Here is a 21,649-nt window from a genome sequence, read left to right on the forward strand (position 1 = left end):
TCCCCCCACAAAGCCCGCCAGGCTTAGGGCCCCTTTACCCCTGGTGGCCCCTGCCCACGGTCTCCCTGGGCAGGTAGACCGTGGGCAGGGGTTTCCGCTGGCCCTGTCTGTGAGTTACTTGGTCTCTGAGCTGTCGGGTCTCTGTAGCAGGGCCTGAGCCACAGGGCCTGCCCACGTGTCCGGGGCCCGACCAGCATCCTTGCCTTCAGGATAACCTGGTCTTCGTCGTGGGCAAGCTGGACGGGCTGATGGTGGTGGGGGTCCGCAGACACAACGCGGACGACATCGTGGCCACCGCACTGGCCGTGGAGCCCATGAAGTTTGTCTACAGAGGCAGGTGATGCGCTGCGGGTCCCCTTGCCGTGCCTTTAGGTTCCTTCTCTAGTTAACCTTCAAGAGGTCTCCTGCAGTGGAAGGAAAGCCGAGTGATTTGAATACACAAAACCTAAAAATTCCCGTTCATCAGAGGAACTTCACAAAGAACAGGATGACATTTGCAGCGAGGAGGCCAGAGTTGGAGTCCTCACCGTCCACAGAGCTCGTGGTTCCTTAGAGGGTGAGATCCAGACCTCGACCTGGGCACGGAGACCGGGCCCAGACGCCACACGGGGCACAGTGCACGTGAGGGCGAGGGCACCTGGGCAGCTGCCCGAGAACCTCGAGAGTGCAGCCTGGAGCGGAGGGCGCCCTTTTCCCTGAAATCACCCGAGGCCGTTCTCTCCTGGGATAGAGTCAGTTCACCTTCTCTGAATGTGTTAGGCAATCACTTTACAGATTCTCATGTCTATAGAGCACGTAAGGGGGCCCCTGGCCTGGGCCCCAGGCGGCTGGGGCGGGGAGGGGGCGCCCTGTCCAGCTCGTCCAGCTCCGAGCTCTTTGTCCTGGAGGAGGTGGGCCCTTCTCCTAGCTGGTCCACTCAGCCACTGCATTTCTTCTTTTTATTCTTCTCAAGGTAGTGCTTTCGTTACTGAAACTAGGGTGCCTGTGAGCCTGGCTGGAGCCTTCCTTTGAACATACCTTAAAGAAACGATCAGGGAATTCTGCTAGTGGTAGGTCAGCGTGGTCTGCCGGCCCTTCCCCGGGTCAGGATGACGGCCGCATATAAGCACTCGGGAGAAACCAGCAGGGCGGGCAGGCCTGGTGGGCGCGTGCAGCCTGGAGCCGGGGCGCACAGGACTCACAGCAGAAACCGAGACACCGTGAGTGCAAGTGTCCACCGAGGGGACGCCGGGGTCGCCCGCGCCCGCTCCTGGGTGCGTTAGGGGGCCTCGCATGGCCACTGACACCGGACGGCAGCTGGAGGGGACGCCGGCCCAGCGACTAGCGGGGGTGCAGGGTGGTCGCCCCCGCGGATGGAGAGGTGGCCTGCGTGCCTCCGCCAGGGCGGAGCTGAGCACTGGCGAGGTCGCGGCGTCACGACAGAAGCGTGTTTAACGGATGGAGTAAACGCAGGGCAGAGGCGGCTGTGGAGTGAGCTGACACGCTGGAAAGCCAGATAAAGAAATTTCTCCAGAAGTCAAGGGATAGAAAGTTTAAAAGAAAAATTAAGAGGGAAGCAGAGCAAGAAGGGCTGGCATCCTGAGAGCAGACTCAGGGTGGGGGGTGCATGTCTGGACCCTGAGGAAGGGGGCCTGTGGGGTGGGCCTCCAGCCAGGATGCGTCAGACTCCCCGGCAGAGGGGCCGGAGCGAGAGGATGACCGTGCAGTAACGTTTTAAGTTTTTCAGAGGAACTTTTAACCTAGATTTTATATTCATCCCAAGATGTCGCTTAATTGTGCGGTTGCAGTAAAAGTATTCTTGGGTACGTAAGGTTCAGAAGTTTTGTCACAGAAAGACCATGTTTGTGAAAACACTTTTGGGTGAGGTACTAAGAGAAACAAGATGTGTGAAAGTAAGGAAATGTTAATACTGGGTAAAGTTTGTTGCATTAAAGAGAGTGGGTGCACGTGTGTGCGTGTGCGTGCCTGTGTGTGTGCGTGCCTATGCGTGTGCCTGCGTATGCGCGTGCCTGTGCGCGCAGCGGCCAAAGGAGCAGCCAGAGAAGGTAGGTCTGTGAGGGCCCAGAGCTAGCTTGGCAGCCGTGCCAGCAGGATGGGCGTGATGGGGACACAGATGCTTGTCCCATAAAGAAAAAGAGAATCCACTCAAAGTCCAAAGGAAGAAAAAGGCAACACAGAGAAAAGGAGAACATGTTGAACTTCTTCGATAAGCCATGAGAAAGACGACCACTGACGTCAGTCACAGACATGAGCAGAGTGATGAGTGGTGAGAGATTTCGCCTGGACTAAGAAATAGATAATTAACAGAACTTCTAGACAGATTTTTGCATAAGGAAGTACATCGCATAGATTAACATTGCAATTAAGGAAAACCTTCTTTTACAACGTGTGCCTGGTGGTTTGCTGTGCACTGAAGTCCTTTCTGTTTTGTGAATCGAAACTTATGTCATCCACATTGGAGGAGGTTCGTGGCTGCTTCCCTTTAAATTCTGTTGGACAGCGTCTCCCTCCAGCCCCGCTGCGGCTTCCGTCTGGGCGGGACGGGGCGTCTGCCTCCCGGCCCCCCTTGCTGGGCGGTCATCTCTGTCCCTTCCTCCCCCAGGATCGCCGTGTTCTCCGTGACAGTGCTGCACGATGACCGGATCGTGCTGGTGGCAGAGCAGCGGCCTGACGCCTCAGAGGAAGACAGCTTCCAGTGGATGAGCCGTGTGCTGCAGGTGGGTGCGTGTGGGCACACGGTGGGCACTGGCTGAGCGCGGGCTGACCCTCGAGGTGAGGGGCGGCCCCGTGGAGCTGCCGTCCACCGGGGTGAGAGATGCAAACTTGCACGCATCGGTGTTTCCACCGTTGTGCTTTGAGAATTTCAAACGTGTAGCAAGGCTGGAAGCATAGCCCAGTGAACCCCTCGCGCCCGGGCTGGGGCTCCGCGTGCTTCCCACCTCGTGATACCCGTTCGGCACTCACGTGCCCTCGGCCTCACCCGCGTGCTGTGCACTGTCCTTCCCTACACGTCCACGTTTACATCCTTAAATACTGAACTAGATTCAACAAGTTCTTTTGTGGGGAAGGGAGTAAACTTTGCCTGCAGTAAAGAGCACAAACTAAATGTCCACTCAGCTTTACTGAATGTAACTTACATGTAGAAGGAGCCCATTTTCAAGTGTCCAGGTTGATGAGTTTTGACAAATGTACGCACCCAGGTAACCACAGGTAAGAGTGCTCCCGTCTAACGGGGAATCGCTGGCTGCTTTGTGTCGCCAGGGATGAGCCCTGCCCCCGCCCTGGACGTCCGTGCGGACGAATCTCAGTGTGGGCTCCTGGTCTGGCATTCTTTCCCTCAACATCACGTTTGTGTAGTTCCTCGTGGTGTGTGGATCAGTGGCTCATTCCTTTTTATTGCCAAGTTGTGTTCTTTTGCTTATCTGTTCACACCTTGGTGGACATTGGGTTGTTAATTTTTGGCTATTGTGAATAAGGCTACTGTGGACAATAGTGTACAAATTTTTAGGTGAATTTCAGTCCTGGCAGCTTTTCAGGGAAGCCCTCTGGTGTCCCGACAGCTCTGGTTGGTTGTGTGGCGTGTGCTTGGCCCCGGCCACCTAAGAAAGGACACTTGTACAGAGCAGACAAGGTCCAGTGTCAGGGAGGCCAGGGAGCTCTGAGCTTCAGAGCGTAGGTTTTTCTACTAATATTTACAACGTTTATTTTTAATGAAAAAGTTTAATGTTTTGTTATGGAATATTTCTAATATACGAAACATACAAAAGAGAGTGTAACAACCCCTGTGTGTCCATCGCTGCTTAAGCAATGACCAGTCAAGGCCCCAGCCATGCCCCGCCCATCCTCCCCGCTTCTCCCTAGGGAGCGCTTTGAAGCAAATCCCGGACTCACAGATTTACCTGTAAATTTGAGTGTCTCTTTCTTTAAAAAAGAAGTACCAGTGTCACATCTTAAAAATTAACAATAAAATCTTTATTCAGGTATAATTGCCATGTAACACTGTATTAGTTTCAGGTGTACCACATAATGATTTGATTTTGTATATATAGTGAAAGAGCCACTACAATACGTCTAGTTAATGTCCGTCAACACACAGAGTTACAGAATTTTTTTCTCGTGGTGAGAACTTCTAAGATCTACTCTCTTAGCAACTTTGAAACACACGGCACAGCAGTATTAACTACAGTCCCATGCTGTACCTGGCACCCCCAGCACTTATCACCTTATAACTGGAAGTTTCTCCCTTTTGACGCCTTCACCCATTTCTCCCACCCCCCACCCCTCACCTCTGGCAACCACCAATCTGTTCTCTATGTCTATGGGCTCATCTTTTTGTTTTTGTTTTTAGATTCCACATATAAGAGATCATATGTTTTTGTCTTTCTTCGTCTAATTTATCTCACTTAGCATAATGCTATCAAGGCCCATCTATGTTGTTGCAAATGGCAAGATTTCATTATTTTTTATGGCTGAGTAATATTCCTCTGTGTGTGTGTGTGTGTGTGTGTGTGTGTGTGTGTGTATACCACAGTTTCTTTATCCAGTCATCCATTGATGGATGCTTAGGTATGTTGGCTATTGTAAATAATACTGCAATGAACAGAGGGGTGCATATATTTTTTTCAAGTCAGCATTTTGGTATTTTTTTATTTACTTATTTATTTATTTTTGGCTGCGTTGGGTCTTCGTTGCTGCACGTGGGCTTTCTCTAGTTGCGGCAAGCGGGGGCTACTCTTCGTTGTGGTGTGCGGGCTTCTCATTGCGGTGGCTCCTCTTGTTGCGGAGCACGGGCTCTAGGCACACGGGCTTCAGAAGTTGTGGCACGTGGGCTCAGTAGTTGTGGCTCTTGGGCTCTAGAGCGCAGGCTCAGTAGTTGTGGCGCACGGGCTTAGTTGCTTCGCGGCATGTGGGATCTTCCCGGATCAGGGCTCAAACCTGTGCCCCTGCATTGGCTGGTGGATTCTTAACCACTGCACCGCCAGGGATGTCCAGCATTTTTGGTTTTTTTCCAATAAATACCCAGAAGTGGAATTGGTGGATCATATAGTAGTTCTATTTTTAGTTTTTTGAGGAACCCCCATACTGTTTTCCATGGCAGCAGCACCAGTTTACTTTCCCACCAACAGTGCACGAGGGCTCCCTTTTCTCCACACCCTCACCAACACTTGTTATTTTTTGTCCTTTTGATAATAGCCATTCCAACCGGTGTGAGGTGATATCTCATTGTGGTTTTGATTTGCATTTTCCTGATGATTAGTGATGTTTAGCATTTTTATATACCTGTTGGCCATTTGTATGTCTTCTTTGGAAAAATGTCTATTCAGGTCCTCTGCCCATTTTTTAATTGTATTATTTGATTTTTGTTTTTGGTGTTTTTTTTGCTATTGAGTTGTATGAGTTTCTTACGTATTTTGGATCTTAACCCTTATCAGATATATTATTTGCAAATATTTTCTCCCATTCAATAGGTTCCTTTCCTTTTGCTGATGGTTTCCTTTGCTGTGCAGAAACCTTTTAGTTTGATGTAGTCCCACTTGTTTATTTTTGCTCTTGTTGCTTTTGCTTTTGGTGTCAAATCCAAAAAAATCATCACCAAGACTGATGTCAAGGAGTTTACCATAGCCTATGTTTTATTCTAGGAGTTTTACGGTTTCAGGTCTTACATTCAAGTCTTTAATCTATTTTGAATTAGTTTTGTGTGTGGTGTCCAGTTTTCCCAACAGCATTCATTGAGGGGGCTCTCTTTCCCTGTTGTCTGTTTTTGTCTCCTTTGTTGTAAGTTAACAGACCACATATGTGTGGGATTATTCCTGGGCTCTCTATTCTGTTCCACTGACCTACATCTGTTTCTGTGCCAATACCACACTGTTTTGATTACTATAGCTCTATGATGTTTGAAATCAGGGAGCATGATACTTCTAGCTTTGTACTTCTTTCTTAAGATTGCTTTGACAATTCAGGGTCTTTTGTGGTTCTGTACAAATGTTAGGAGTGTATTTTCTAGTTCTGTGAAAAATGTCTTGGGTATTGTGATATTGCATTAAATCTGCAGATGGCTTTGGGTAGTATGGACATTTCAACAATATTAATTCTTCCAATCCATGAACTCAGAATATCTTTCCATTTATTTGTGTCATTTTCAATTTCTTTCATCAGTGTCTCATAGTGTACATGTGTCCTTCACCTCCTTGGTTAAATTTATTCCTAGGTATTTTGTTCTTTTGGATGTAATTGTATATATAATTATATATATATATAATTAAATATTTAGTCACTATTCAAATTTCCCGGATTATCTGATGTTTAGTATGTGTGTTAAACTCAGGATCAAAATAAGGTGAAAATTGCACTTGGTGGGGCCAGGTTTTTAAGTCTTTTTTAATCTATAGACTCCTCTTCTGTCATATTTTTCTTGCAGTTTGTTTATTGACAGAGGCAGGTTGTTTGTCCAGTACGTCTCCCCATCCTGGGCTCTGACGGCTGTGCCTCTGCGGTGTCACTCAGTGTGCTCCTCTGTCTCCTGTATTTCCTGCGTGTCGGTGCGTAGATCTTGAGGCTTGATCAAACTCGGGCTCGATTTTCTGGCTGACAGTCTCATGGGAGGTGGCATGTTGTGTCCGCTGGTTTGTTAGGGCTTCATGGGGCTGCTGCTTCAATTCTGTTCCTTCCTCATCGTTAACGCGGCAGCTTTGGAAGGGTCTTCTACAAAGAGCGCTGAAGTCGCCGGGGGACCTGGAGGTTGTGCAGGAACGCGAGATCCAGGGTTGATTTCAGGGTCCTGAGCTGGCTTCCTGGAGATGTTTTGGCTTTTGTCTCACTATGAACTAGTGGATTATAGTTGTTATATATATATATTTTTTTAAATTAATTAATTAATTAATTAATTAATTTATTTTTGGCTGTGTTGGGTCTCCGTTTCTGTGCGAGGGCTTTCTCCAGCTGTGGCGAGCGGGGGCCACTCTTCATCGCGGTGCGCGGGCCTCTCACTGTCGCGGCCTCTCCCGTTGCGGAGCACAGGCTCCAGACGCGCAGGCTCAGTAGTTGTGGCTCACGGGCCCAGTTGCTCCACGGCATGTGGGATCCTCCCAGACCAGGGCTCGAACCCGTGTCCCCTGCATTGGCAAGCAGATTCCTAACCACTGTGCCACCAGGGAAGCCCTATAGTTGTTATATTTTTGACAATGGTCAGTGGGAGCCTCTTCGGATTGGCTCTTGAGTCCTTTAGACACACCTCCTGGGTTCTTTGAGGCGACACCGAGGAACAAGAAGCTCGATTCCTGGGGAGGTGGTGCATTTTGTGTCCTAGACCTGACACTACTGAGGCCCCGCTGCCTTCTAGGGGAAATGGAATTTGGGCACTGTCTGGGAACTTGATGTTACTGGCTTTTTTCAGTGGGCAGAGTAGGAGATGATGCCCACCTGCTTACAGGATTACCTGCATCATGAGTTTATGCTGCTAGTTCCAGCTCAAGACCTCAGGGTTTTTTCTTAAGTCACCGATCTTTCTCCACAATGAAAAATTTCAGTGGTGATACTTCCAGCAGAGGTACTCATGTCCTGAGGCCACTCTGCACACACCACAGTCTCCAAATAACCGTCTCCACACTACCTCTCAAGTGTGAAATTTCCGAGCGCAGCTTAAGATGTTTTTTCAATTCTTTTTGCCCGTGGGACTGGATTAATGAAATTCCTGTGTTTAAAGTCACTCTAAGTAGATTCTCTCTGTGGGGCTGTGCCACCAACCTGATTCCACTTCGGTTGAGTTCATTTGTTTTATTTTACTTTCAGTTAGGGGTTGCTTTTTTAAATTTTAAGTTTTTTGTGTGTAAAATATATCCATGGTTCCAAATTTGAAAGCAAGGTGTATTCCGAGGAGTCCAGCTTCTGCCTTGCTGTTCACTGCTTCTCCCACAGGAAGTCACTTAACTGCTTTTACGGCTTTTTTTTAATGTGAGCCGTTACAGATTTATATTCGATTGTGCACATACACAGCGCGTGTGTGTAAGTGATAGGAAATGCACACTCGTCTCGCCATGTTTCTCTTCTAACAAAACGTCCCAGAGGTCACAGTTCCCCGTCTCGTGCCCCCCCTTCCAGGCCATCGACAGCATCCACCAGGTGGGCGTGTACTGTCTGGCCCTGGTTCCTGCGAACACCTTGCCCAAGGCCCCTCTAGGAGGGATTCACGTTTCTGAAGTGAAGCAGCGCTTCCTGGAGGGGATGCTGCACCCGTGTAGCGTGTTGATCTGCCCTCACACGTGTGTCACCAACCTCCCCAGGCCTCGCCAGAAGCAGCCAGGTTAGTGTACCTCACGCAGCGCGTGTGCTGCGTCTGCAGACTGCGGCAGCGACGCTTGTGTTTAACTGGTGCAGCCCTGTTGAACGCTCCGCCTCTGGGGTCGGGGTTAAGAGCCAGGGCGAACGAACGGCACACCGGGTCGGGCCCCACCTCCTGCCCCCCCGGAACGAGAGCACCGCCCCACGTCCCCAGCATGGGGGTTCCCCCCACCGGTTAGCACCCACCCCGGGACTGGATTCAGGCCTGGCGTCTGAGCGGTGGAGGCTGCTCCCTGGGGGCGGAACTGATGCCCAAGAGCAGCCCTGGAGCCGGAATCTAAAGCACCGCCGTGGCCGCCATTGTGCCGTGGGGCGGCTGGCCACGCCGAGGCCACGGGGGCTGTGGGCGCTGCGCGTGCCGCTACTCGGCTCTGTCATCAGCCACAGTCACCGGGTTGACGGGACCTGGGAGGCCCGACAAACGGTCAACTTCCCTTCCCTGGTTTAACTCTTACGTACAGTTTTCCATTCCTTTGGTTATGTAAATTTTTAGTAAATGCTAACCTGTGCTGATTATTAAATACATAAAATACCATTAAATGAAACACAGCCAGTAAAACAATGAGGTAAATACTTTAAGCTGTGGCTGAGGTCTGATCATACCTCCCCAGGGCATCTGCCGTGTGGTGAATGTCTTCATCTGGCTTGTTTGTAAGAGAGAGATTCTGTCTGTCACTTAGCATAACCCTTGTAGCTGGTTTCCCGAACACCTGTATCGTAGTGAAGAATTAAATGCCTGCCTGTTCAAATAAAAAGTTGTGTGATGATTGCCTATCAGACGTCACCCACCTCTCACTCACGACCCCCTCTCGTTTTCTAGAGGTCGGACCAGCCTCCATGATCGTTGGGAATCTGGTCGCTGGGAGGAGAATCGCCCAGGCCTCGGGGAGGGAGCTGTGTCACCTGGAGGACAGTGACCAGGCGAGGAAGGTAAGGGCGGGAGGGCGGGCGGGGGCGGGTGCCTCCCTGGCAGGTGGGGCGCCGCCAGGGCTGAGCACCCTCCCCGCACCCCGCAGTTCCTGTTCCTGCCCGACGTGCTGCAGTGGCGGGCCCACAGCACGCCCGAGCACCTGCTCTTCCTGCTGCTGAATGCCAAGGTGAGGCCACGCGCTGCCCGCGTAGGTGAGGGGCCGCGGGCTGTCTCCAGCCGTGGTGCTCAGGCTCGAGGCCTCACGTTTGGAGAGCAGCGAGCCTTGGCACCCAGGCCCCGGCTGGCGTGCTTCTCTCTCTGGAAGCCTCAGCTTCCACACAAGCCACACAGTTGCCTTTCTGTGGCTTTTATATTTAACAAGAAAATTCTCATTACCTTGTCTTTTGATTATGAATAGTATGCATGTAAATACTCCTAAGTGAACTAAAAGGAAATGTTTATTTTGTAAAAATTAGGAATTTAGACTCTCTACATTTGTTGATAGCTTTAACATGACAAATACTGCTTGGTGCCCTGATCCTGGGTGCCTTTCAGTGGGCGTTACACGATACCAGGAGCTTCTAGGGTATAAAGGAGAAACTGTAAGTTGCGGGCCAGTAGACAAACCATGAAAACATGAAAAATAACAATGAAAACCCTGCATGACTCGCTGTCAGGCGCTCCCGGGCCCACGAGGACGCTTGCGCTCTGACGTCTTAGAAACACTGGCCTTGGGACTTCCCTGGTGGTCCAGTGGTTAAGTCTCTGCACTCCCAATGCAGGGGGCCCAGGTTCAATCCCTGGCTGGGGAACTAAGATCGTGCATGCCGCATGGTACAGCCAAAAAAAAAAACGAAGAGAAACACCAGCCTGGCTTTCAGTACTGCTCGTTACTGGCCACTGTTCCTTCATTCAGAAATATTGATTGATGCCTGCTACATACGCAGTGTTAAAGAAGACAAAAAAGGCCCCTGTTCGCCAGACGGTGAACTAAGTCTTCCTGCTAGAAAACCAGTGCTCAGGAGCGGTGCTGTGGTCCTGGTTCACGTGTATCTGCAGATCTGGAAGGCGTTCAGTAGACATTTGTTTTATGGCTGATGGAATTCTAAAGCCAATAAGTAACAGCTGACCAGGATAAAGTCAGCTGATGGTGAGAAGCTGAAAATCAGTGCAGCCGGGGCTGTGAGGCGGCGAGGCCGGGGCACTGGGCTGACCCCAGGCGTGAGCTGTGAGGGGTGTGATGGGGCCCGTGATTCTGAGCGATTCCTCTGGATTGTAAGAGGGCAAGGGCGGGAGCAGTGGGCCAGGGGGCCGTGGTCCAGGTGAGAGATGACCATTCTGAGAAGAGGACATGGGGACGTGGACGCGTGTGAGGGGGTGGTCAGAGGCAGGCCCGCGGGATCGAGGGTGGCCTGCGTGGGGGCTGAGCGCCTGTGCGGATGGGGCGCTTCCCAGGGAGGAGGGGGCTGTGGGTGGGCGTGTCCAGAGACGCCACCAGGAGCACGGTCAGCCCAGAAGACCCCATGATCGTCTTTAAAACTCAGAGCTCAGGAGGAACCAACAGAAGACCACCTGGCCTTCTCCAGGTGCATTCCAAAAACTTGTAAGTTTTTGCACTTCTTTTGGCTTGTCAACCTTCTCAGGTTTGAATTGTCCTTAGGTCTCCAAGGACATGCCGGCCTTCGACCCGGGAGGAGGCCTGTGCCTGGCAGGTGGTGTCCCTGGCACGAGGTGGCCCCTAGCCTTGGGGACTGGCGGGGCTCCGGGCCTTTGGGCTCCTGGCGCGTGCCCGGCATGGCGCTCTGTACCTCGGCTTGGGTGTGAGGAGAGTCTGACTTGCTGTGCAAAGCCCCCGGGCCTGCGTGGTGGGGCCCCGGCCGAGGAGCAGTGAGGGGTTTGGAGGCTGCACCAGGCTGTCCTGGAGGCTGGTGGTGGTTAGGCCGAGTGGCGCCCTACTTCTCCTGAAAAGGGCCGAGAGAGCTGTGAGGCCTGACTCGGGTCTGCAGGGGGAGGGAGGGTTAGCTCGGAGCTGGCCCCTGGCCCAGCTCTCCTCCGCAGAGACCCAGGTGCAGGGCGCCCCGCCAGCCACTCGTCCGCCCAGGCTCCCTGAAAGAGCAGCCTGCGGCGACCCGGGCCCCGGGACCTGGTGGATGGGGTGCCTGAACATGCATCAGGGTTCAGTTTAGGGGTGTGTATTTATTGTTTATCATTTACCTATGTGTGTTTATATTCAGGATAAGGGTTGCTTTTAGGGAGGGAGAGGATGGAATTGGGGGTGTATGTAGAGTGGTGATGATTTATTTTATGAAAGAGACATTGAAACAACGTAGCAAAATACTAGATAATGAAAAGCTGGATATTTATTACGTTATTCTTTATAATACTGTTACATTTAAAATATTTTATCATAATGGCCAAAAGGGTTTTCTTCAATCGCCAAGTCTTTGACTGTGGTGGGCGATCAGGCTCTGAGAAGACTGCAGACGGGTCTGGGGTGGCACCTGTCCTGGTTCCTGACCACAGGGGCTCAGACACGGGCTGTGCGCGGAGTGTCCATGGGTCGTCCCCCGCCCCCCGCTCAGCAGTGCCCACGATTGCTTTCCTAGGGCACAGTCACCAGCACCACCACCTGCATCCAGCTGCACAAAAAGGCTGAGAGAGTGGCCGCTGCTCTGATGGAGAAGGCCAGGCTGACCACCGGGGCCCACGTGGCCCTGGTCTACCCCCCAGGTGAGGACCCTGCCAGCCTGCCCTCTGCCCGTGCCCACCCTGCGCTCCTGTCACGCGTGCCTGCACCCCTGTGAGCACTTGAATGTAATTGTGAGTCCACTCTTGCCTGTCTTAGTGCAGCCTTTCCTTTCTGTTTGCTTTTTTCATCTGGCTGTTCTTCCCGCATCTCTCCCCTCTGTTTTATTGCTAGAAAGCAAACACCCTTGTAACCACCAACCAGGTCAAGAAATGGATCTTTGCTTTTCCTGTCCCAGCCACCTCCTCCATTCTGCAAAAGTAGCCTCTGTCCTGACCTCTGTGGTCACCACTTCTTCCATTTCTTTATCGTTTGATCACCCAGATGAGCGTCCTAGCCATCACAGTTTAGTCTGCCAATTTTCTTTAAATCTGATATGTGTTTAGGTTTCCTTTAACCTGCAGGCTGCCCCCTGTCCGACTCTTCTGTGGCCCTGGAGCGTCCCTGCCGTCTGGAGCGGCTCCGTGCGTGCCGGGCGGCCGCTCCTGGGCTCCCACGGGGAACCCCGGGTCAGACTCGGGCTTGCTTCCCTCGCAAGACCCTAAGCGCTGTCGGGCTGTTTCTTTCTTTTGCAGAATTAGCACACTTGGCAGCCATTGACATTCTCTGTCCCGCATTCATTAACGCCTTAAGGGTCACTAAACGGTGGTGTTCTAACTCTGTCCTTTCTTTTTTCACTTGTCAGCCATAAACTATAAACAGACACTTGCCCTCGTTAGTATCTGGTCACCCAGTGGTAGAATTCAGCTGTGAAAGGTAGAGTAAGTGTTGCTTCTTTCCTTCCATCAATAAAATGAATTCTGTTTCTTGTCGCACTCTAGTGGGAGCCACTCCCACGTCCTCGGGTGTGACCTCCCGTCCTGATGCCTCCTGCTGTCTGCTGGGACCAGGTGCCCTGGCCAGTTCTCCGTGGAGCCTGGTGTTCACAGCACCGGTCTGGGCCAGGGGCTCGTCCCTCCTGGGCTGGCCGCTGGCCGTTGGCCCTTTCCTTGAGCAGAGCTCTGATTTAAAATGAGTATAATAATTATATCTCGGAGACAGGCAGTGCCTCATGAGTTCATACTGTTGTACCCGATCAGATTCAGGGTTACAGGGTTTTACTGAACCCTTCTTGACGTTCTGTCTGCTTTATGCCTGTGTCTCCCTTCTTCCCTACTGAGAATCCTGATTCTCCAGGATGGGAAGCGATAGAATTCAAATATCCCAAGATCACTCACTTGCTTTATCCTGTGTCACAAGCAGCACCCCCAAAATAACGGTAGTAATACGTGACCACCTGTATGATTTTTGAAAGCAGCTTAAATGTTTTCACACGTGCTTTCTCCACCCGTTTTCCCTGTAGCTGTGCTCTCTGTGTCGCCGGGGCGGGCGAGGCTGGGGGCCTGCAAAGCTGGCCTCTCCTCACCCTCAGTCCACCGGTGACTGCATTCAGTCTCTTTCTGCCACGCTGGTTCTCTAATTGGTTTCTCGGGAAGGGTTCATGGGAACAGTATCCCCTGAGTTCTTGCTTGTTGGTAACAGTCTGTACACTGCGCAATGAAAGTTGTTTTTGCTAGATAAAAAAAATCCCTGACTCACATTTTCTTTTCTTGAGCCTCTCAGATATGTGTCCATTTTCTCCGGGCCTTAAGCATCAAGCCTGACGATAATCTAATTTTCTTTCTCTTATTAGTCACTGGCTGTTTTGCTCTAGGTGCCAAAAGGACATTTTTTTCCCTTCTTAAAGTCTGGCATATGGTTGTAACATTGATTATTACAGGGCAGCATTCTTTTACCTAAGGTATCTTTGGAAGGCAGCTACGCTCACCACTATACCATCAATGCCATACAGTGTATAAGGTATCTTTAAATAAGAAGCTGCACATCTTTTTTTTTTTTTTTAATTTCAAGGAAGTTTTCTAGAATTGTAGTCTTTTCTCTGTCTCTTCCCTTGCTTTGATTTTCTTCGCATCTCCTTCCTGCTCCCGTGGCCCACGTGTTAGGTCTTCTCTGTCGTTTTCCCCAGGAGTGTCTCCGTTGAGTTTCCAGTCTCCTCCTCTTCGTGGTTTCTGTGCCCGTTGTCTTGTTTGCTCTTGGGCTCCTTCTAGTTCCATCTTCGTTTCTGAAATGATTTTTTATAGTTTCTACTTCTTTCCTCACTTCTTTTTTCTAGTTCTGATTTTGGTTATTCGTTCGTATCTTGCATCATTTTCTTAATGCATTTTAGCGCATGTTAAAATGGGCTGCAGTTCTTATCTGCTGTCTTTGTCTGGACAGATGACGATCTGCCCCGATTCTTCTCCTTGTACCCGGGTGGGACTTGGCCCCCGGGCCACCCGCACGGAACCCCCCGCCTCCTTCTGTGCCCCGCACCCGGAGCCCCGGCCCCACTCCGTGGGCCTCTCTGTGCTGGGCTGGATTGCTGGGCCAACCCCACGGCTGCTCACTGGCACCGGTGAGTGGGTGAACGGCTTCCGTCCCTCGCCCTGCTCTCCGATCAGACCCACAGCCGTGGGAACAAGATGCCTGCGCCCCCCCAGTCGGGACGTCTGGGCCTCCTGGGGGCTCCCAGTCCTCCCTGCTCCCTCCGGGGCCACCTGGCTCCTGTGGGATCCCCTCACTCTGCCCAGTGCGGCCCCTACAGCCCCTCCTCACCGTCGGCTCCGTCTCACCCGCTCGGCGCCCGCTCTGCCTCTCCTGCCTTGTCTTGGGGTCTTGGTTCTGGGAGTTTGCTGCTTGGCTGTTAGGGGACGTTTTTCTCCTGCGTCTGGCGCACGGGTGGTGGGCACTCGGAAGACCTTTCCCTTTCCCTTTCCCTGGCGGCCTGGGCCTTAGCTGGAACAGGAATCACAGGTTTCTCTGGCTTGGTGGGTGCTTCGCCAGGGTTGTAGGTGGTTTTCTTTTTCCCCCCCCGTTATAAGTCTGTTGTTGTTTTGTCTGGAAGCTTGTTGGTTCTAGCTCAGGGATTTTACTGGGAAATGCCTGGGTCTAGGTCCTCTCTCACTTTCTTGCCCACTTAATCTTCATCTCAGGGAAATGTTCTTTTTCCTTACTGCCTTTTCTCCCTCTTTTTCATGCTTCTGGAACTCCTGACTCAGGTTTTGGGTACCGTCTCTTTTCAGTGTGTCTGGCAGGACACGACTTGTACTGGGCGCTTTCTCTCTGCCTGTGGGATCTGGGGGCCTCTTCCCAGGGGGCTGCCGTGGAGTGCTCCCTGCCCGGCAGCCAGGGCGAGCTGGCGGCCCAGCTTGTTTCTTGACACGGATGCGTGGTGGCTTGGACGCTCCAGAACTCCCACTGGCATTACAATTATTCTGCTCTTTCCGGTCCCGGGAACGTGCGGTCATTTTTCTCCAGGACTGATTGCAGCTCCCACTCTTCTCGTCTCCCTGGGCTCAGTGTGAGGCAAACATCACCCCGGCCGAGATGAGGCAGGGACGCAGCCGCTCGGGAGCCCCGGCCATCACCGTCCACACCAGGCGGAGAGCCTGGGAGGACCACAGCCATTCTGGGGCTCAGGGCTGCAGCTGCAGGCGTGCAGCGTGAGGACATGCTGGGGGTGAGGGATGCTGAAGTAACAGGAGAATAGGAGAAAAGACGGAAGGAGGCCCAACGCCTCTCTCCCTTTGGGGCATGTTTGACACTGTTTATAAAAAATTTTTAGTGAATAAAGGAAAATGCTTGGTGAAGTTCTAAATTTACGACCTTACCAGCAGGTGGAGAGTATAATTAATAGCTGGAGGGCAGATCCCACCCTGCTTGAAGGCTGGGAATGGGTGCAGGTGTTTTGCAGATGCACACCAGTGTGTGTGTGTGTGTGTGTGTGCGCGCGTGCAGGTGCGCACGCGCGTGCGTGTCCTGCATTTCCTGATTTCCTGCGAGGGGCCAGGACTTCCTCCTCAGGGGTGTGTGGCCCTGGGGTGACTCTCTGGGAGCTGCAGACAGGTGGGGTGTGGGCAGGAACAGGGCTGCCCCGCACGTTCGCCTGGTGACGTCGGGACAAGAGGAGATGCACACGCAGGGACGGCAGGAGCTGCATGAGCTCGTGGAAGTGAGTTGCTGACGGTGCTTGCTTGTGTTCAGCTTGGTGATACCTTTGTGGCGCGCTGGGCAGAGTGGCCCTGCGGGGTGCGAGGATGCGCGCCCGCGTGTCGGCCTGCCTGCTGGCTCTGTCTCCTGAGCTGCCCACAAGCGCAGCGCAGATGGGTGGTCCCCGGTGGGTGGGCTCAGGCCCGTAAAGATGACCGTGCTGAGCACCCCTGGCCCTGATGGAGCGTCGTGAACTTGTAATCTGCTGAAACCCATGAGCTGGGTTAAACGTCGCATATTTATTTTGACCCTGGAATGAAAACAGCCTGAGACTGGTGTCTTGTAGCCAGATGATGTCAGGCAGGGCCTTGTGATTTGAGGACAGTATCTGGAAGAGTCTCCAGGGTGTGGGACTCAGGTGTTCTCAAGTCGGACTGAGTTCAAGAGGGGAAGATGGGTTTTAAGTGTGGTACAGTTCCCCCCGGTTTTAATTATGGAGAACTTGAAACACATAAAAGAGTTGAAGGAGCAGCGAGTGGTCCCACGTTTCGGCGCGGGGTTGGGAGCGGGGCGGGGACATCCTGGCCCATCCCTGGGGGTGTGGGCCTCCCTGGAGAAGCGGCCAGGCCCCCCACGTCAGGGCGCAGAGGCACGCGAGAGGTGCGGGGCTTCCGGGGTGGGCAGCTCGCCCACCCGCCCGCACAGGTGGCGGGCAGGGCACGCTGTCCACGTGAGGGGCATGGGCCTCCCGCCCTCCATGGCCTCCTCTGGGCCGTGACTGTGCCCCCCCACCTCCCGGCCTCCCCGTGTCTGGGCGGGGGGTGACCTGCAGCAGGGGTAGCCCTCTGTCCCTCCGTAACAGCGCTGTTTGGTGCACACCCTGTTAGTGTGGAGGAGGGTGGTTTTATTCAAGCACAGCAGGTGAGGCCCCTGGTCTTTCTCGTGGATCCACGGCACTGGACGTGGGGAGCCGCCTTTGACCCGCTGATGCCCTCTGACCATGTGTCTCCCCAGGGGTGGACCTCATTGCCGCCTTCTACGGCTGCCTGTACTGCGGCTGCGTGCCCGTCACCGTGCGGCCCCCGCACCCCCAGAACCTCACCACCACACTTCCCACCGTCAAGATGATCGTGGAGGTAGGCAGGCACCACGGCCAGCAGGGCGGACCTGACCGTGGGCCCGTGTGCAGTTTGCTCCCAGGCACCGAGTCTCACTTGTGCCTTCAACCCCTGTGCCCTGCAGGTCAGCAAGTCTGCGTGCGTACTCACGACGCAGGCCATCACGCGGCTGCTCAAGTCCAAAGAAGCACTGGCCGCCGTGGACGCCAGGACCTGGCCGACCATTCTAGACACAGGTGCGCATCCTCGCTGCGCTGGTGCGCTCGCCGGCCCCGCCAGGATCAGCCCCCTTTCCTTCCTCTGTTGTAGGGATTGCGTTGTCGCCACGTAAACATAAAGGTGGGCTAAGAGCAGCTTAGCAGCTTCAGTGAATGGTGAGAGGCTACTAACAGGAGCCTCGCCGGCTGGGTGCCTGACAGGTGTGTCCACCAGCTCGAGCCTAGAGCCGGGCGCGCAGGACGGAGGGCGGCTGGTGGGGAGCGGAGGTCCTTCCAAGGCCCGGCGCCTGTGGACGAGCTCCTCTTGCTGCCTTTCATGACCACGCAGCCGTTGGCAGCTGTGGGAACATAGGCGGTGCCCACAGCACACACACACCCGTCCTGGGTCCCCTTCATGGATGCGTGCTCCCACGCCCCAGAAGATGCTTGTGGGCCCCTCTGTCTTGGCCTGCTGGGTCAGCCATCAAGACACCCCAAACCAGCAGCACCCTGCAGGCTCCATCGGTAACTCGAGGCGCATGGCCACATGGGTGCCAGCCGGCAAGCAGAGAAGGGTCCCTCCTTCCCCGTCGCGCCGGGTGGGTAGAGGTGCCTGTCCTTGCCCACCAGGGCACTGCCCACGAGAGGAAGTCAGGGACCGTGTTGTCAGTGGCCACCTGCCTGATACCAGCAACAGGCACGGGGAGCTGGTCCAGGGCGGCTGGCGGGGCGCCCAGGGGTGGGCCCGGGAGCAGATGGGCTCCGGGGAGTCCCATCACCTCACCCGCTCCCTGCCCTCGCCTCGCCTCGCCTCACCTGTGTGCGGTCAGTGCTGTGCCCACTTCACGGTCCTGAAGGAACGCGATGAAGCACCCAGAGCCCTGGGGGCCCATCCTTAGCACTCACTGTGCACAGAAATGTCGGTAATCCTGGCTCCATCACAGGCTCTGGGACCCTGGCCAAGTCCCCGCTCCTCTGAGCCTTCCTGTGGGGCTCCCTCGGCCCATCTCCAGCCCTCCGTGTCCACCTCGTCCCGTCCCCATCACCACATGCTCAGCGTGGTCGGCGAGGGTCCGTTCCACGTGACCTTCCCTGCGTACACACGCGGCCTGCTCTCCCGCAGCCTGGCTTCTGCTCTGAGCTCCCCAGCTCCCCAGGTGCGTCCTGTCTCCTCTCTCTCCACGAGAGCCTGAGCTAGCATCCACGCCACCCGTGTCTCCTGACCGACAGATGACATACCCAAGAAGAAGGTGGCCAGCATCTTCAGGCCCCCGTCCCCAGACGTGCTCGCATACTTGGACTTCAGCGTGTCGACCACGGGGATCCTGGCGGGTGTGAAGGTGGGTCCTCTGGCTGGAGCTCCCCTCCACTCCGGCCCCTGACACAGTGGGTGGGCAAAGGGCAGAAAGGTGTTGGCTGCAGGTCTGTGCAGGCCCTTCCTCCTCCCAGAGCTTAAAGCAGCAGTTTTGCTCCTTAAAGTTTGTGTTAAATACCAATAAACCCGCAAATTAGGTTAGCCTGAGAGTAATGCGTATTTTGATGTTTTATGGTAACGTCTGAACTCTCTGATTCGTGACTCTCTGGCCTCGAGGACCAGGTGGCTTGGATGAGTCTGTCACGTTAGCAGGCACCAGACGCTCCATTAAAATCCTTTATTACCCTGAACGCTCGCCTAGAAGATTCCCAGCGTGCCATTCCTGGGTGCTGACTGGTGTATGTGGGAGTGGGCCAGCCACCCTTTCAGGGAGTGAAGGTGTCCGGCTGCTGTGGGCGGCAGGCACTGCCGTCAGCCCTCCCTCTTCCCTCACGTCACTGAGCAGAGCTCTCCTTTCACTCCTTAAGATGTCGCATGCAGCCACCAGCGCCCTGTGCCGCTCCATCAAGCTGCAGTGTGAGCTGTACCCCTCCAGGCAGATCGCCATCTGCCTCGACCCCTACTGTGGCCTTGGCTTTGCCCTGTGGTGTCTGTGCAGGTGAGTGTGCAGGTAGAGTGTGCAGGTGAGTGGAGGGTGAGTGTGCAGGTGAGTGTGCGGGTAGAATCCCCCCACTCCTTACCCCACCCCCGGCTGAATTGCTTCTTTAGACGCCCCCTTTCTAAGGTACATTTTTGACGCCCACCTAGCGGAGGATACACGTGTGAGTGGGTTGGTTTGTGTGGGTGTTGGGTGGGTTGGAGTTCGGGTCTGAAATTGAGTAAAAGAGTAAAAATGCCTTTTTATTAAGTGCACACTCTCCATTACTACTAATTCCATCCAGAACAGGGAAGTAGGAACCCATCTTTGTAAGCAGAACCCCGTCCCTGCCAGCTGGGCCGTCCCTGACAGCGACCCTGGATCCTTGAGTGCTGGTGGCGGGACCTGCGCCCCCAAGTTTTCTACTGAAAGCCCCACTCGGCCAGAGCAGAAAGGGTGGGCTCTGCCGGGAAGGGCAGTGTCCTTGAGGGGAGAGGCGCCTGCACACGTGCTGACCCCGCCCCTGTCGCTGTCACAGCGTCTACTCGGGACACCAGTCGGTGCTGGTGCCCCCGCCGGAGCTGGAGGCCAACGCGTCCCTGTGGCTGTGGGCTGTCAGCCAGTACAAGGCCCGCGTCACCTTCTGCTCCTACTCGGTGATGGAGACGTGCGCCCGCGGCCTGGGCGCGCAGACGGCGGTGCTCAGGGTGCGTGCCGGCCGGGCCTGGAGAGACCCCCGGACCTCTCCCAGCGACCGAAAAACCCTCCCGGGGCGCCCCGCCCCCTGCTGCGAGCTCCCCCCCACACTCCGACACACACCCGTGGTGCACCTCCTGGGAGGAGAGTGGGGTGGGCGCAGGGCAGGGTGGGTCCGACCCTGGGTCGGAGCACACCGCAGGGTCTCCGAGGCCTCAGGGGCCGGGGCCAGAGGGCCGAGCGGGGGAGACGGAACCGAGGAGGCGGGGCTCGAGCAGCTTGGCCTTTACGCTCAGACCCGCCCGTGTGCGCCCACTCCTCCCACAGATGAAGGGCGTGAACCTGTCGTGCGTGCGCACCTGCATGGTGGTGGCCGAGGAGCGGCCCAGGATCGCGCTCACACAGTCCTTCTCCAAGCTGTTCAGGGACCTGGGCCTGCCCGCACGCGCCGTGAGCACCACATTCGGCTGCAGGGTCAATGTGGCCATCTGCCTGCAGGTAGGCGGCAGGGCTTCCCGCTGGGCGTCACGTGCACGCGCCGCGCTTCTCCTCCCTCCTTGGGTCCTTTCCTGTCCCCCCAGCCTTTGATGTTGCGTTTTCCAAATAGCACATTAGCTTTGAGAGCTGAGCATTTTACTTTAAAAGAGATTCTGTTCTTCATGAACAAAGACTTATTTGGAAAAATTAAAATTGTTTGGAACGGTGACTATCGTCTGGAAGAGTTTCTCAGTTGGATGTGGTGTGCGGTTAATATTCTAAAGAGAGAGGAAGCTAATTGGTTTTAAGACGTCTCGCAATTTTAAATGGAAACATTAACGAGTGTGATCGTTTATATTACCCGGAACTCATTTTTGGAACATTAAGATATTTTACTTATTAAAAGGAAACAAAGTTTCAGAACAGCTAACTATAGTGCAGTGCTGTTTACTGCTTCTTCAGGTGACTCTGGCTGTTTTCCAGATTTCCTACTAGTACCTCAGTCCCACTTCTTTCTAAACCACGTTGCATGCTCACGCACCCACGTTCAGGAGTTGTTGGGAGGAAAGGCCTCAGGGGAACCACAGTTCCTCATCCCGAGCCCGTACTGGCCAGTGCCTGCCGGACACAGGGAGGGTCTCGACTGCAGAGTCTGGCGTCCTGTTGTCCTGGTGTTCCTGCGACGGCCTCTCCACAATGGAGATAGCTGACCATCTCGCTCGGGGAGACGCCCAGGCCTCGCTCGGACCCTTGCTGAGTGGCAGGAGGAGTAGGGTGGTCCCTCGTGAGGTCCTCCCGTTGTAGGCAGTGTGACTGCACCTCGGCTGCTGGCGCAGGGTTGGTGGCTGTCAGCGCAGCCCTTCTGTCTGCTCAGCGTCTGGCAGCCCGGGCCTTCCTTCCTGGAAACGCGATGGCATCTGTGTTGCTTATCAGCACATGGGCGGCAGAAGTCTTGCTGGGAAGTCCTTGGTTTGCACTCTGAGATGCAGTGATGCACTTTGCTCTCTCTCAGCTGTGTTTCTCACGTGCCTGTGCTCTCTGTGTTTCCTGTGGCTTCTCCTCCCTGTCTCCCTCTGCTGTCCTCCTTTGTTTCTGTCAGCCCAACAGGCTGGGAAAGCTGGCTAAGCAGGTACGACCTTGACCTCGACCTCGAGGTGCCTCTGTGCTTCCCATGAGTTCACGTGGCCTCTTGTGAACTCCAGACAAAT

At 54.2% G+C, this 21,649-nt stretch overlaps 1 protein-coding gene across 12 annotated transcripts in view; it reads left to right on the plus strand.

The window, feature by feature from the left end:
• The window catches only part of DIP2A (disco interacting protein 2 homolog A), a 91,760-nt gene that overhangs the window by 61,704 nt on the left and 8,407 nt on the right, over positions 1-21,649 (plus strand). For 8 of the 12 annotated variants that reach the window (XM_057544881.1, XM_057544884.1, XM_057544886.1 and 5 more), the window contains 12 exons: positions 210-337; positions 2,603-2,717; positions 8,098-8,299; positions 9,158-9,267; positions 9,354-9,434; positions 11,854-11,977; positions 17,016-17,137; positions 17,244-17,355; positions 18,547-18,656; positions 19,159-19,289; positions 19,807-19,975; positions 20,292-20,462. In XM_057544881.1, the coding sequence (XP_057400864.1) occupies positions 210-337; positions 2,603-2,717; positions 8,098-8,299; positions 9,158-9,267; positions 9,354-9,434; positions 11,854-11,977; positions 17,016-17,137; positions 17,244-17,355; positions 18,547-18,656; positions 19,159-19,289; positions 19,807-19,975; positions 20,292-20,462 (1,575 nt within the window). Of the gene's footprint in view, positions 1-209; positions 2,465-2,602; positions 2,718-8,097; positions 8,300-9,157; positions 9,268-9,353; positions 9,435-11,853; positions 11,978-17,015; positions 17,138-17,243; positions 17,356-18,439; positions 18,657-19,158; positions 19,290-19,806; positions 19,976-20,291; positions 20,463-21,649 lie in introns of those variants that run through there. The other 4 variants (XM_057544889.1, XR_009008080.1, XR_009008081.1 and 1 more) reach the window with 4 other exon arrangements.

Source organism: Balaenoptera acutorostrata, chromosome 4 (assembly GCF_949987535.1).
Source record: "Balaenoptera acutorostrata chromosome 4, mBalAcu1.1, whole genome shotgun sequence".
NCBI lineage: Eukaryota > Metazoa > Chordata > Mammalia > Artiodactyla > Balaenopteridae > Balaenoptera > Balaenoptera acutorostrata.